General features: G+C 46.0%; 1 protein-coding gene across 1 annotated transcript in view; it reads left to right on the top strand.

Moving 5' to 3' along the window:
* The window catches only part of CS (citrate synthase), a 34,522-nt gene that overhangs the window by 9,828 nt on the left and 10,611 nt on the right, over nt 1–14,083 (top strand). Inside the window, exons 2-6 of the mRNA XM_083427726.1 lie at nt 9,203–9,250; nt 10,356–10,463; nt 13,142–13,207; nt 13,313–13,444; nt 13,690–13,878. Of these exons, the coding sequence (XP_083283852.1) occupies nt 9,203–9,250; nt 10,356–10,463; nt 13,142–13,207; nt 13,313–13,444; nt 13,690–13,878 (543 nt within the window). The remainder of the gene's footprint in view (nt 1–9,202; nt 9,251–10,355; nt 10,464–13,141; nt 13,208–13,312; nt 13,445–13,689; nt 13,879–14,083) is intronic.

The following is a 14,083-nucleotide window of genomic DNA, read 5'->3' as shown; positions in this document are numbered from 1 at the left end:
TTAAACTGTCAATAGCGCTAATAGCGCTACTCCGCCAATGGGCTTGCTTCGCAAGACGAAAAAACCGCAAGACGAAGAGACTCGCGGAACGGATTCATTTCGTCTTGCGAGGCACCACTGTACTTGGTTCTACTGAGAACAATGGGAAGAAAGTCTGATATACAGTGGTACCTCGGCTTACAGACGCTTCAGGTTACAGACGCTTCAGGTTATAGACTCCACTAACCCAGAAATAGTACCTCGGGTTAAGAACTTTGCTTCAGGATGAGAACATAAATCACGCAGCGGCAGCAGGAGGCCCCATTAGCTAAAGTGGTACCTCAGGTTAAGAACAGTTTCAGGTTAAGAACGGACCTCCAGAACGAATTAAGTTCTTAACTCAAGGTACCACTGTACTGGCTGTTGGGGGCCAGGAAGCTTCCCCATGCTTTGAAGGGAGAAGGCCCTTCCCCAGCAGAACAGTGCCTCTGGGACCTGAGTCTGCTTTATGCCTTCTCTTTCAACTTAAATTTTAGGGTTCTTCAGTCAAGGAAAAGGGGAACAAATGGGGAGAGCAAAATAAGATAGGGTTGGGTTTTTTGTTGTTGTTTTTTTGCATACCTTATCCTTGAATTCAGTAATGTCAGCTCCTGCTGGTACAGTAGTACCTCGGGTTACATACGCTTCAGGTTACAGACTCCGCTAACCCAGAAATAGTGCTTCAGGTTAAGAACTTTGCTTCAGGATAAGAACAGAAATCGCGGTGCGGCAGCAGCTGGAGGCCCCATTAGCTAAAGTGGTCTTCAGGTTAAGAACAGTTTCAGGTTAAGAACGGACCTCTGGAACAAATAAAGTACTTAACCCGAGGTATACTGAAAGAGAGAGAACATGCATAAGAGCTGGAAACCACACAATGGAAAAAACAAAAACAAAGACCACTCTTATTAATAAAAATAATCAGATGGCAACTGTAGTACCTTACTGACATAATACAGTTGGCTTGCACATTGGCTTTCAGATGATTCACGAAAATTAATCCCTAGCCAAAGACTGCAGTCCCAAGTTGGACAAAGGAAAGTAGAGCCACAGAAGAGGCGGAGAGCTAGCAAAGAAGTATCATAATGCAGTTAAGATGACACCTTGTGGTACAAACAGTTCTCCTTCTGGCGGACTTCTTGTAATACACGCAGTCCTTCCATGTAGTGGTATCAGACTTGACTGTGCAATGCTGTCAGGTGGATAGTAATGTGGGCACGTCACTATATTGTGTGGTTTTCCTGAACCCCAGAAATGTCTTATTCTGCTGATAGCTAGAGTGTCTGCTCTTTCACCGTCACCCCTTTCAAATGTGTAAATACCAGAGTTCTCATGGATTTATAAGTTCTCCAGAGACTTGAGTACTTTTCCAGCTCTCCATTTGCACTTTGACTAGATGTTTCTTTCCTAGTCAAACAATAGCTTGTGAAAGAAACTCATTCCTTATTCTCAGATTGCTTATCATCAGAATTCAGCAGTGTTTACCAGAGCATTTCTGACTGAGTGCGTACAGCAATGTATGTCTAGCCTCCCCTGGTGCAACTCAACACAGACTATAACACTAGGTTAGTGGCTGGGGCAATCCAATCAGATGGGTGTGGTACAAATAATAAATTATTATTATTAACTTTGTGAGAGAGGTTACAAATATGGCAGGCTCCTTGACTCACTCTAAAGTCTGACAGGATCATGTCACATTTATTAATATTAGTTTTGTATTCTGTATTTTGTTAACTGGTGGCTGACAGGCAATTGCACTCATGATTTGAATAGAACCATGATCCTTCAGACAGTGTTAGAAACTGGGATGGAAAAGCTAGGAGCCAAATGGCTTCTGAGACCTGGGTTGTGGGCGCCAAAACAGAATGTATAGTCGCCACTGAGGGGGGGGGGGTCAGCAACACTTTTTATTTCTTACTTTGATAAGCATAACATGCAATTCATATAAGTGACACATTGTTAATATCACATTTTTAGCAGAAATTGTTAATACATGTTTAATTTGGTTGTGATAATAAACATATTGGTACCATACTTCAGTTTTCGAAACGCTTTGCTTTTTATTATTAAGTAAAGGTAAAGGGACCCCTGACCATTAGGTCCAGTCGTGACCGAATCTGGGGTTGCGGTGCTCATCTCGCTTTATTGGCCGAGGAAGCCAGCGTACAGCAGAGGTACCTATTTATCTACTTGCACTTTGACGTGCTTTCGAACTGCTAGGTTGGCAGGAGCTGGGACCGAGCAACGGGAGCTCACCCCGTCGCAGGGATTCGAACCGCCAACCTTCTGATCAGCAAGTCCTAGGCTCTGTGGTTTAACCCACAGTGCCACCCGCATCCCAATCCTTAACATATTGTCTATCCTTAACATATCCTTCCAAGTATTCAAAGCACATACATTTCAGTAATCCTTGAGTGTGAGCCAGGCGCAAAAAATGGCATCCAGACTTTTTGAGGTGCTTGCAAATGGAGAATCTTTAGGCACAAAATGTGCTCTGCCGCCCTGCTAATTTCAAACCCTGCCTGCAGATATTGGATTCCAGCTCTTATCAGCCCCATCTAGCATGGCCAGTGGTCAAAGCAACATCTGGAAGGCCAGTGATCCCTGATCTACTGCAGGCATGTACTATAAAATATTTTCCGCTTTCTCTCGAGCTTATTGTGCAATGGATCTGTATAGTTCTCCTAGAAACAACTTGTTGCAAAATCCGAATCTGACAGTCATTGGAGACACTGTATATGTTGTGGCAGAAAAGCAGTGGCAATTGTTATGTGCCACGTTGTCAGCTATTTAAATACCTGGTGGGTTGTTGTTGTTTTTAAGCCTATAGTTTTAGACTCATACAAATGTGCATTACACTCAGAAGACTTTGGTATAATAGATTTTTAAAAATTAAAACCCCTATTAAATATCAGGTTTGTGTTTTTATTTAAAGCAGCTAAAGCCACAGTGATTGAAGTTGGTTGTAAGAAAAGATGCTGCTTTATTGTTCCCAGAAGTTTATTAGACAGGCTTCTTGATGCATCAGGAATGCAGTGAGCTCCAAAGGGTTGTGATATCTTCAAAGTGTCCTGTTCTTCTCTCTCACACACATACACAGAAAATCAGCACTGTCAGATTTAGCAGCGTTTCTTTATCTTGCAAAAGCAAAATGTTGCCTGCAGATTATAATAACCCACTTCCTTGCCAGCCCACTTGCCTTGGTAACTACGTTAACCACATGTGTTTCAAAATATGAGACACAGCTTTTACTTTCCCAGGTTAGTGGCTATTTGCAAGCCTGCTCCTGTTAAAGGGGAGTGGGTGTAGCTAAGGTTAAAAATTTCACAAACTAATTTGAAACATTATGGACAACAGATTAGAGAATCCAAGTGTACCAGTTGTATAGCAAAATACAGTTTTATAAGATTCCCATTGCGAACTCCCATTAATTCTTCACAGGACATGAATTTCTCTCTTGTTGAGGAACAACTGTGACTGTGTGCAGTCCTCTTAATCCCTGAAATAGCAGGGTTCAGCCTCCTCCCTGTAAATGTTGCAGGAAATTACCATCTTCAGCTTGTCTTATGTGAATGTTTTTTCTCTCCTTCTCAGCCTCCTCCTAATCAAGAGTTGTCCCAAGATAGTTCTCTAGGTCCAGAGTGGAGAAGGGATGTTTGTTGCTTAGATGCAGCTCTGGGAACCACACCATTTGCCCCAAAGCATCCTGCTGTTTACTTTTCATAGTGACCAAGCTTTTGCTGATGTGCTCTGGAGGGTAAAACTGTTGCAAGTTAAAGCTTTCAGTGTACTGATTTTTGGCAGTAGCCTGGATCCTGAATGTCGCTCCAAAGGAACATAGTGTTGCCGGAAGCTGCTGCCTTTGTTTATCCTGGATTACATAGGGTGACTTTGGAAGAACTGTGGTGACACTGCTTGGTGGAGCTGTGGTAGCGCTCCTTCTGTTCCACAAGGCTTTATGTGCCAGGACTGTGTTCAATGGGCCTGGCCACCAGCAGCCTCTGCGGTGGAGTACCTGTCATCAGTCGTAGAGGAGCGCATGTTGAGCCAAGGAACTCGGTTGCTGCTGCGTGGCCTGTCCTGGAAGATAGGCAGGCAGGTATGCGCTGCTCAGAAGGCATTAAAAGCATAGAAGAGGTAAGCCGGGAGCCAAAAAAGGAATTCAAAGGATGCTCAGAGGACACTTTCACAAGTGAAGAGCAAGTCAGCTGGGGGTTGGGAAAGTCTTGTCAGTAGTGCCCAGGGGACCGTTCATTGGAAACTGGCAGCTTGCAACTTGGCTAAATTCCTAGACTACATTGCTTTATTTTTCCTACTCAGTAGCAGGCTCTGAACATAGGAAGCTTCCTTATATGGAGTCACACCATTGGTTTGTCTAGTTCAATATTGTCCACACTGACTGTCAGTGCCAGGGTTTTGGGCAGGAGTCTTTTCCCAGCCCTAACTGGAAATAGCAGGGATTGAAACAGACCTGCTTGCAGAACATGCACTCTACTGTTGAGCTATAGTCCTTTCCTGTAGAGTCCTATGCCATAGTGCCATAGAGTCCTGACCTTTCTCAGAAGTCAGGAGGTGCCATCGGTTTTACAGATGTAGGATGTGTGTGTGTGGACTTTTGGTGTTCTGTGTTGCCCCAAAAGCAAATCTAGAAATACACACACACACACGCAAAAGGCACTTAATGCAATATTCTCCAGGCCAAAGGCTTTCTGTCAAATTGGCAGTGCTGCCAGTTATTAAATGTACTTTCAGTATTGCTGCGGCTCTGGTTCCATGCTTATGTGCATTGAACTGATGCCACCGGACCTGATTGATAAGCTAATTGGTTTTAAGAAACTTCCATCTTGATGTAGTCTTAGAGTCTTGCTGAGTCTTCCTGATTTCTCTCTGAAAACACTTTTCCTGTCGTCAGAATGTGCTCAGCTGAGGCATAGGTTGCCCGAGTTCCTATACAGAAAGCGCTCTCAGAAATCTCTTCGGCTCGTGTCCTGTCCGTGTCTGATAGGACCTGTCCCTTGGCTTTTGGCTGCCTCTCAAATTTGTTGGAATTTGTTTATTCCAAATACTTCATGACAGAGGGACAAAAGAATCATCAGTGATCTGGACTGTTTGTTCTACTGTACAGTAGAAAGCTTCCTGTCTGGCTATAATCATATGAGGTTGGCGGGATTAGGTTTTTTTAGTGTAAGGCTTCTGTGAGAAGGGGGGAAAAGGAAGCCCAAGGTCTCCTTCTTTGCGAGCTCTCTTGCTTCTGCTTCCTGTCTGCCATATTCCATGAACCCCACCCCTCCTTCCTCTCTGCTACCGGGACTGGTGTGCAATGAAGATGAGTCCCCAGCCTAGAGCGTCAAATCTAACCCACTGAGCAAGTACACTCCAGTTGTTGTTGGAGTACAACTTCCATCATCCTTGACCATTGGGGCTGATGGGAGTTGTAGTCCAACATCATCTGGAGGGCACCATGTTAGTTATCCCTGCATTAGGTCGAAAGGATGTTTGCATAATTTACCTAATTCTACTCCCCACCCTCTAAAGAGGGTTTTTGCCAAATTCTAGCTTTTGGCTTGTTGTAAACCTAGCCCTGGGACGCGGGTGGCGCTGTGGGTTAAACCACAGAGCCTAGGACTTGCTGATCAGAAGGTTGGCGGTTCGAATCCCCGCGATGGGGTGAGCTCCCGTTGCTCGGTCCCTGCTCCTGCCAACCTAGCAGTTTAGTCTAAGCGGCTTAGTCATGCTGGCCACATGACCCGGAAGCTGTACACCGGCTCCCTTGGCCAATAAAGCGAGATGAGCACCACAACCCCAGAGTCGGTCACGACTGGACCTAATGGTCAGGGGTCCCTTTACCTTTACCTTTAAAATTAGCCCTGGCACTTTAAAGAGGGCCTGTCCATGCACATGTGGAAATCTCCTTCCCAGGCTTTGTCCGTAGTAGCGTGCACCTTTCCCTTAGGTGGCCCATCAGGTAGGTTGGTGTTCTGTGTATTGGAACACTTTATCCCAAGTTTTACAGGCCACCTGGGGGGAAGCTGAGTGCATTTGAGTGCAAGAAAGTAGAAGCATTCCTTCTTGCAAAGGCAAACTGTACTGAGACAGCTCCTGTGTGTGTTCTGTCACTTGAGATGTGTTAAGTCAGCTGTTAGCTATATCATATGCTTACCTTGCAATTAGTTTCTCTTGCTGTTCACTGCTGAGTGCCACTTGCAGCCATTGCTTCCTATATCATTGCCTGTTTCTCTGCATCTTCTGTTATTGTAGGAGATGGGGCTGCAAGAATGGGAAGGGGGAAATGGCTTGGGACTGGAGAGGGTGCCTTTGCTCATCTAAAGCTTTTCTCCTAAGATTAGACATAAACGGTATGGAAAAGTATGGATATTTGGGACTTCTTTTCAAGTTGGTCACATACAAAATATTCTAAAGCACTTAAAAAAGAGAGTAGCTGTGAACATGACAAAAGCAATGCAACAGCAATACAACAGAAAAGCAGACATGTTCCTTGGAGAACGTTTTCAAAAGCAGGCATTGCGTAAAGAGTGTCAACTCAAGGGAGGGAGTTCCACAGGGTGGTTGCCACAACAGAAACAGACCTGCTTTGAGAAAAGATCTTACTCTGCATGCTCTTCATGCTTTCCAAAGGAAAAGGTTTGCAGAGCAATGCTTTCTCAGATGATCTCAGCCAGTGGGAAGGCGCAGTATGGTACTCATTGTGCAGGGAACTGCTTCTTGAATTCCTCTGCTCACCCCCACCCCCAGCATGCAGTTTCCTTGTCTTCAGTTATCAACCCTTGTTTGTGTTTGGTAGCTTTTGAGAAGCTGAGATTGGAAGGTGCTCCCCTTGGGTAATGCATACCTGGGATCCAAGTGCTTATGAAGTTTAAGTATGTTGGGCCAAAAACAGTGACTATAGTTGGGGGGATGTCCTTGTTTAAGTTGCTCATATATGCAACCTTCTGCACTACTGCTTATAACTGGGGTTGTTCGCAAGGGAGGCTTAATCTTAAAAATTGAAAGATTATGATTGGGGCTGTGCATACTTTAAAATAAAAAAACCCTAGGAAAAAAATCTGAATACAGGACTATAATGACCAAAATTATGCAAGGGGTGGGAAGCTGAATTTGGTTGCCTGTATAACAGATACAGATTCAACCAAATTTCACCCGTCTCTTTTGTATGCATAATTTTGTTTCTGTGCCTGCATAGTGCCACAAAACACAACTATGGATATGGCATGTAACCTGTCAGCAATTTTGGGGTAAGGGTGTTGGTGAACATTTCCAAGCAATAATATTTAACTTTTTTTAGTCAAAGTTCTGCTGTTGAATGATGAAATTAGATTCTTCACTTCACCAAAGTCCTTTTGGGCAATATTATTATAACCCACGTGGTGGTCTGTTAAATGCAGACAATGCTTGTGTCTAACACTGTCTGTGTCAACCCTTTGGCTCTGTATTTCTCATCTTAGCACATATTAACAGGTTGGAAACTCAGCAACTTGCAGGTATCCAATGCTGCTAAACCAGCAAGATTGCCGGACTGTGAAACTGTAGCACACTTTTGCTTACCCTCCCTGGTGTACATGACTCATGATGAGCACTTGCTGAATGGAGTCTTGACCAAAACTCTTAGGCAGCTGATGCCAGGCATCCTACGTTTGCAGGATACAAAAAAACAGTAGAAATTGCACAGAGTGGAAGCTGTAGGCATGGGGACATAATGTGTGTGGGAGAGAAGGGGGCGGGGAGAATACAATTAAAACAACAAAGAAAGTAGAGCCTAGTATTTGAAATTTCAGTATTGCTTCACCATAAGACTCCTGCCTTGGTTTTAGCATTATCACTCAGCAGAAGTATAAAAAACTCTGTTCCTGAACCTAACAACAACAACAACAACAACAACAACAACAACAAAATCATCTAAAACACATTTGTTTGATTCTCTGCAAAGAATGCCCTTCTGTATTGGTGGTAGGAGCTATAAGGAAACTCCCAAGTATTTCAAAATATTCTTCCCTAGTGCTGTAGTGAAAATACTGACCTATGATGGCAGACACTGCAGATGGTGACAGCAGCCACGAAATTAAAAGACGCCTGCTTCTTGGGAGAAAAGCAATGACAAACCTAGACAGCATCTTAAAAAGCAGACACATCACCTTGGCAACAAAGGTCTGGATAGTTAAAGCTATAGTTTTCCCAGTAGTGATGCATGGAAGTGAGAGCTGGACCATAAAGAAGGTTGATCGCCGAAGAATTGATGCTTTTGAATTATGGTGCTGGAGGAGACGCTTGAGAGTCCCATGGACTGCAAGAAGATCAAACGTATCCATTCTTAAGGAAATCAGCCCTGAGTACTCACTGGAAGGACAGATCCTGAAGCTGAGGCTCCAATACTTTGGCCACCTCATGAGAAGAGAAGGCTCCCTGGAAAAGACCCTGATGCTGGGAAAGATTGAGGGCACAAGGAGAAGGGGACGAGAGAGGACGAGATAGTTGGACAGTGTTCTCGAAGCTACCAGCATGAGTTTGACCAAACTGTGGGAGGCAGTGGAAGACAGGAGTGCCTGGCGTGCTCTGGTCCAGGGGGTCACGAAGAGTCGGACACGACTAAACAACAACACAATGATGGCAGACTTCACTTGTGTGACATTGTCAAGCAGAGGCGCCAAGTTGAGCAGAAGATTGGAAGGGAGCCGATGACACACACACACAACATAGGCGTGATGCAGGGACTCCAGGAGGAGCCAGGGGGTGGAGCATAATGGCAGCATGGCTTCAGTGATTGGTGGCTCCTCCTCTCTGGCACTCAGCATCCTCCTCCTCCTCCTCCTGCCACCACCAGCCAGGAGCTGCTTCCCCTCATCCTTCCCGTTTGTGGCAGCAGCAGCAGCAGGCGGAGCTACCAGCCACTGAAGCCACTCCACTCTCAGCCTCCTCCATCCCCTGATTGTTCTCAAATATTTTATCAGGGGACCCAAAGGGACCTGTGCCCCTTAGAGTTGACGCCTTTGTTGTCAAGAGAGTCTCTTTATAATCAAGGGACTGAGGTGTATTTGCAAGTCAGGTGTTAAATGAGAGTGAAAGGCCATGGGGTGGTGGTGGGGAATCTGCTTGCGATGCATGTGAGGTTATTGGAGGTGTGCCCACTTGTAAAGAAAGTGTTTTCAGTTGTTGTCTCTTTTTTCCCTTGCAGAACTCATCATGTATCATTTTTGCTGCCAGACATGCCAGTGCTTCTACGGTAAGCAGTTCTTTTTCATTACTTGTGGGTTGTTCGGGGGAGATGAGTTTGGGTGCTCTGGACCCTGGCTGCACCCTGTACTGCTGGGAAGAGAGTGCTGTTGTGCTCAGGTCCCGCTTACAAATTTCCCATTGGTATCTCATTGGCCGGGGACGCGGGTGGCATTGTGGGTTAAACCACAGAGCCTAGGGCTTGCCGATCAGAAGGTCGGTGGTTCGAATCCCCCCGACGGGGTGAGCTCCCGTTGCTTGGTCTCTGCTCCTGCCAATCTACCAGTTCGAAAGCACGTCAAAGTGCAAGTAGATAAATAGGTACTGCTCCAGCGGGAAGGTAAACGGTATTTCCATGCGCCGCTCTGGTTCGCCAGAAGCAGCTTAGTCATGCTGGCCACATGGCCCGGAAGCTGTATGCCGGCTCCCTTTGCCAGTAAAGTGAGATGAGCGCCGCAACCCCAGAGTCGGTCACAACTGGACCTAATGGTCAGGGGTCCCTTTACCTTGACCTTATCTCATTGGCCATTGTGAGAGCAGGATTCTGGTCTAGTTGGACCTTTGACCTGATCCAGCAGGACATTTCCTATGTTCTAGTGCAGGGGTCAGCAAAGTTTTTGTGGCTTGGGGTGGTTCACAGTCCCGCAGACATCGCGGTGGGCTGGAGTGTGCACGCATGCGCAAACGCTATTTCCGGCACTCCTTCCGGCGCTGAGGAGGCGGGCGCCTCTTCCCATTGGCTGCAGGAGCTTCCTGCAGCCAATGGGAAGCCGGCCAGCATCACGGAAGGCGGTCCCTGCTCTGCTCCACACCTGTTTAGTGTGGTGCATGGGAGCCAACTGAGCGGGCGGCAGGGGTCCATGGGCCGGTTAAACGACCCCCATGGGCCTTAGGTTGCCGACCCCTGTTCTAGTGTTTGCCCCAGGGAAATGTCCATAAAGCATACTGCCTGTCTAGTGACTCACTTTGTCATTTGTACTTGAGAGAATGCAATCCGTGCTGGATTTCTTAATTCTCACCCACTCTTTATTCTACCCCATGTCTCTTGCAGTACTAGGTTACTGGCATTTTCTTAACTTTGTGTGTAAGATCTGGCTGTACTTTTTTGTTTCCAGAACCTGAAAGATGTTCTTGCAAACATGATACCTAAGGAGCAATCAAGACTTAAAAGCTTCAGGCAACAATATGGCAGCACAGTCATTGGTCAGATCACTGTGGATATGGTAAGTTCTTCCGGTGTCATCACTGTAGTAGAATATCCAAGTCATTGTATCCTGCAGGAAATTCCATCTCTACCTGCAGGCTGCTACCAGTTTAAAGGAGTGAGTTGCAAAGAAGCCCCTGTGCTGTGCTACATTTAGGCATTTTGTCTCCTGGTAAAATGTCTGGAGTAGGGGCTGGGCAATATGTGGTTTTCAATATCACCAGCTAAACATTGTGATATACTGATATATCACGATGTCTGGAATAAGGATGGAGCTATGTAGAGGCATTGGAGCTATGTAGAGGCATCACGGTTTTTCCCGCATCGTGATTTTTGTATAGTGCATGCACAAACACCATGATTCATGATATATTGCCAGGTCAAAAATTATGAATTATCGCGATACAGACTTCAAACCAGTATTGGATGATATATCAATATATTGCCCAGTCCTAACCTGGAGAGAGGTGGTTAAGCGTGGCCTGGAAAGTTTCACAAATGATGTCTTGTGACTTCTTTAGTCAAGCCAATAACATGGGATAGGATTCAACTAGGTTGCTGTGTGCACAGAGCAGAGGTCTGCTTGTGCAACAGGATTTCAACCCCATCTTCTCCCTGTGCCCTCTAAATCTGCTCTGGATGGTTAGGGGAACCCCTCAGTACAGCTTTAGGGGGTGCACAAGGAGCAGAGGGGGGAGAGTCAAGTTGCATGAGTGGGCCCCATTGTGAGCACGCGTACCTCACTTAGCACTGCATTGAATTCCACCCATGAGACTTAGGGCATGGCAAAGCATCAGCAGGGTTTGAGGATATTAGTGACACTAGAGCACTTTTTAAAGGAGGAGGAGGAGAGGAGGAAGAACAGTCGGTGAATAAAGGGATATGGGTCAAAGACAAGATGCATGTTCTGGTGACAACTCCAGAATAAGCTCTTGGCATCTCAAGCTAAAGGCTGTCAAGAAACAGAACTAGAAATGACCTCTGCCTGGGACCTTGAAGTACTGCTGTCAGTTTGAGTAGATAGTACGTGGTTTAAATACACAAATGGTCTACTTCAGGCATGGCTATCTCAGGGGCCTAATTCGGCCCGCTGGTCAGTTGAATCTGGCCCCTGTGGCAGTTTATTTCCCAGGGTAAAATCCTAAAAAGCCCTCAACAACTTTGATTGGCCCTTTGGTCGGCCCTCACAGCCCTTCATTTCATCAAATCTGGCCCTCTTTGAAAAAAGTTTGGACACCACTGGTCTACTTCATTTCTCAAGTAGCCATGTTTTTATTATGGAAGCAATTGATTATTTGTTGTTGAGCTCCTGTGTTAGCCTTCTGAGTTTGAAGTGAGGCATAGTGAGCATGGAGCTTTCTAGTGCAGTGGTCCAAATTGTGAATATACATACTCACTGCAAAAAAAGTGTGGCAATTACTGTAACAACTCCATGGTGAGTAGCGACACCTATTCTAGAAAAAAATCACTGGGCACAAGGGTTGGCAACTCTGCCTCAAAGCTGTGGTATCTCCTAGATCAGAGCTTTTCAAACTTTGCATGTTGGTGACTCACTTTTTAGATGTGCATCATTTAACGGCAGTTAGTTTTACTAGCAAACTGGAGGTTAAACAAACCTTATAAGAGATAACGGACACCTATTGTGTGACACACCTACACACTTCAGCCAACACACTAACTTGTTGCGACACACAGTTTGGAAAGCTCTGTCCTAGATGATGCAGCCCTTGTGAGCAAGTCTGGAGGGCTTCATTCCTAGCCCCTTGCAAGGTAGCTGACATAAAGGTAACATTTCGTTAAGAGAAAATGCCAAAGAGAGCCCAACTGCTGTTAAAGCAATGAGGTCACATTACTAGTTCATTGTTTGCTGTACCAAGGCTTTCTCTAGTGTTTAGATGCCAAATCTGCTTCCTGATTATACTAGTCTCTAAGCAGTGCTGATTAGTATCTCCTGCTTTGTTTCTGAATCTGAAGTTCATTTAATTAATTGTTTGTGAAGTGGTGCCTCCTCCAACTTTGGTGCACAGTAGCAAGGTTTCCTGGGTGCCAGCTGGAAAGCTGAGCCTTGACGGTTGTTGAAAAGGACTCTGTTCTTCGGTCTGGTTTTTGAGGCCATTGACAAAAGGGGAAGAAGTATTTAAGCCAGAGCCAAGGTTATAGGAGATTTGCCACTATGCTTCCTTGTCTCTCGAGAGCTTACAGAGGTGACAAGGAGTGGGGAAATAAAGCTATCATTTTGGCAAAACAGGGCATTGGAAACAATTCTGCACCAGAATCCTCACGTGGTACACCTGAGACTATTATGCAGACTTTGTGCAATGTATCAATTTATTCTGGCTGCAAACTTTGGGTTGTGCTGAAACTTTGGGTTAACTTAAACCAGGGGTGGTGAACTGCTAACCCATAAGCCTTCCCTGGTGGCCTATCAGCGCCCCCCCCCCCCCAACTCAATTTTTCACTAGTGCCATTACCACCATCAAAGGAAGAAAGAGTGCAAAGCACCAGTGGGGACAGAGGGATAGTATTTAGCATTGATAACCTTGATACCTCCTATATGAAGTGTGAAATTGCTTAAGGGAAAGAAGAACCTAAGTCATCACACCTTGCAGCAGCAAATTCCATAGCTCATGCACTTAGCAAAGAAGTATTTCCTTTTGTCTGTCCTAACTTTTTACCGCTTGCATCTTTTGTCCCTAGATCTACGGGGGCATGAGAGGCATGAAAGGGCTAATATACGAGACCTCAGTCCTGGACCCAGATGAGGTAAGTGAGGCCTGAGGTTGTAGTAGTCACAATACCTGGCTGGCCGTGCAGCCTGTCCATGGAGATGTATGAATACCTCTTAATCTGCCTTTGCCACATCTGCAGGGCATCCGTTTCCGTGGCTACAGCATCCCCGAATGCCAGAAGCTGCTGCCCAAAGCCCCTGGAGGTGCAGAGCCCCTGCCCGAAGGGCTGTTCTGGTTGCTGGTGACAGGAGAGATCCCCTCGCAAGAACAGGTAAGGAGACAGGAATGGCTGAAGTAGAGTCTCTGAATGGGAGGCTGCAGCTGATACCTTCAGCCCTTCCTTGAATGCCATTATACAGCCTGGGGGGGTTTTGTGAGTGTCTGTGAGCAGGCAGGGAAAGCACTGAGCTGTCTACATGGCAGAAGGAGATAGCAAAGGGCAGAGGGAGGCTGCACACAGCTCAGCACCGATTCCTTCTTTTTACTGAGGCAGAGCTTTGTGTTTTCTCCGTTCAGGTGAGCTGGCTGTCCCGGGAGTGGGCCAAAAGAGCCGCCCTGCCTTCTCATGTGGTGACCATGCTGGACAACTTCCCCACCAACCTTCACCCCATGTCACAACTGAGTGCCGCTGTCACCGCCCTCAACAGCGAGAGCACTTTTGCCCGTGCCTATTCAGAGGGAATCAGCCGGACCAAGTACTGGGAAGTAAGCATGGGACGGGCAATATTTCACGTGTGCAGAAGAGATGTGAGCCGTTTGTGGGCTTGGCAAGCAAATAATGGGGGAGGCGGGTGGACAAGCTGTAAGTATTTTCTTCTGTAGCATCTGATCGATGGCATCTGGAGGTGAAGTCCTGAAGCTACGTACCAGAAATGCAGGTGGTTTATTATAATCGTCTACATAAAAATGG

Source organism: Podarcis tiliguerta (genome assembly GCF_965153285.1).
Source record: "Podarcis tiliguerta genome assembly, chromosome: 2".
NCBI classification, from domain to species: domain Eukaryota; kingdom Metazoa; phylum Chordata; class Lepidosauria; order Squamata; family Lacertidae; genus Podarcis; species Podarcis tiliguerta.
Note: the sequence above shows the minus strand (reverse complement) of the source record. Positions and strands in the feature narration are given on the sequence as shown.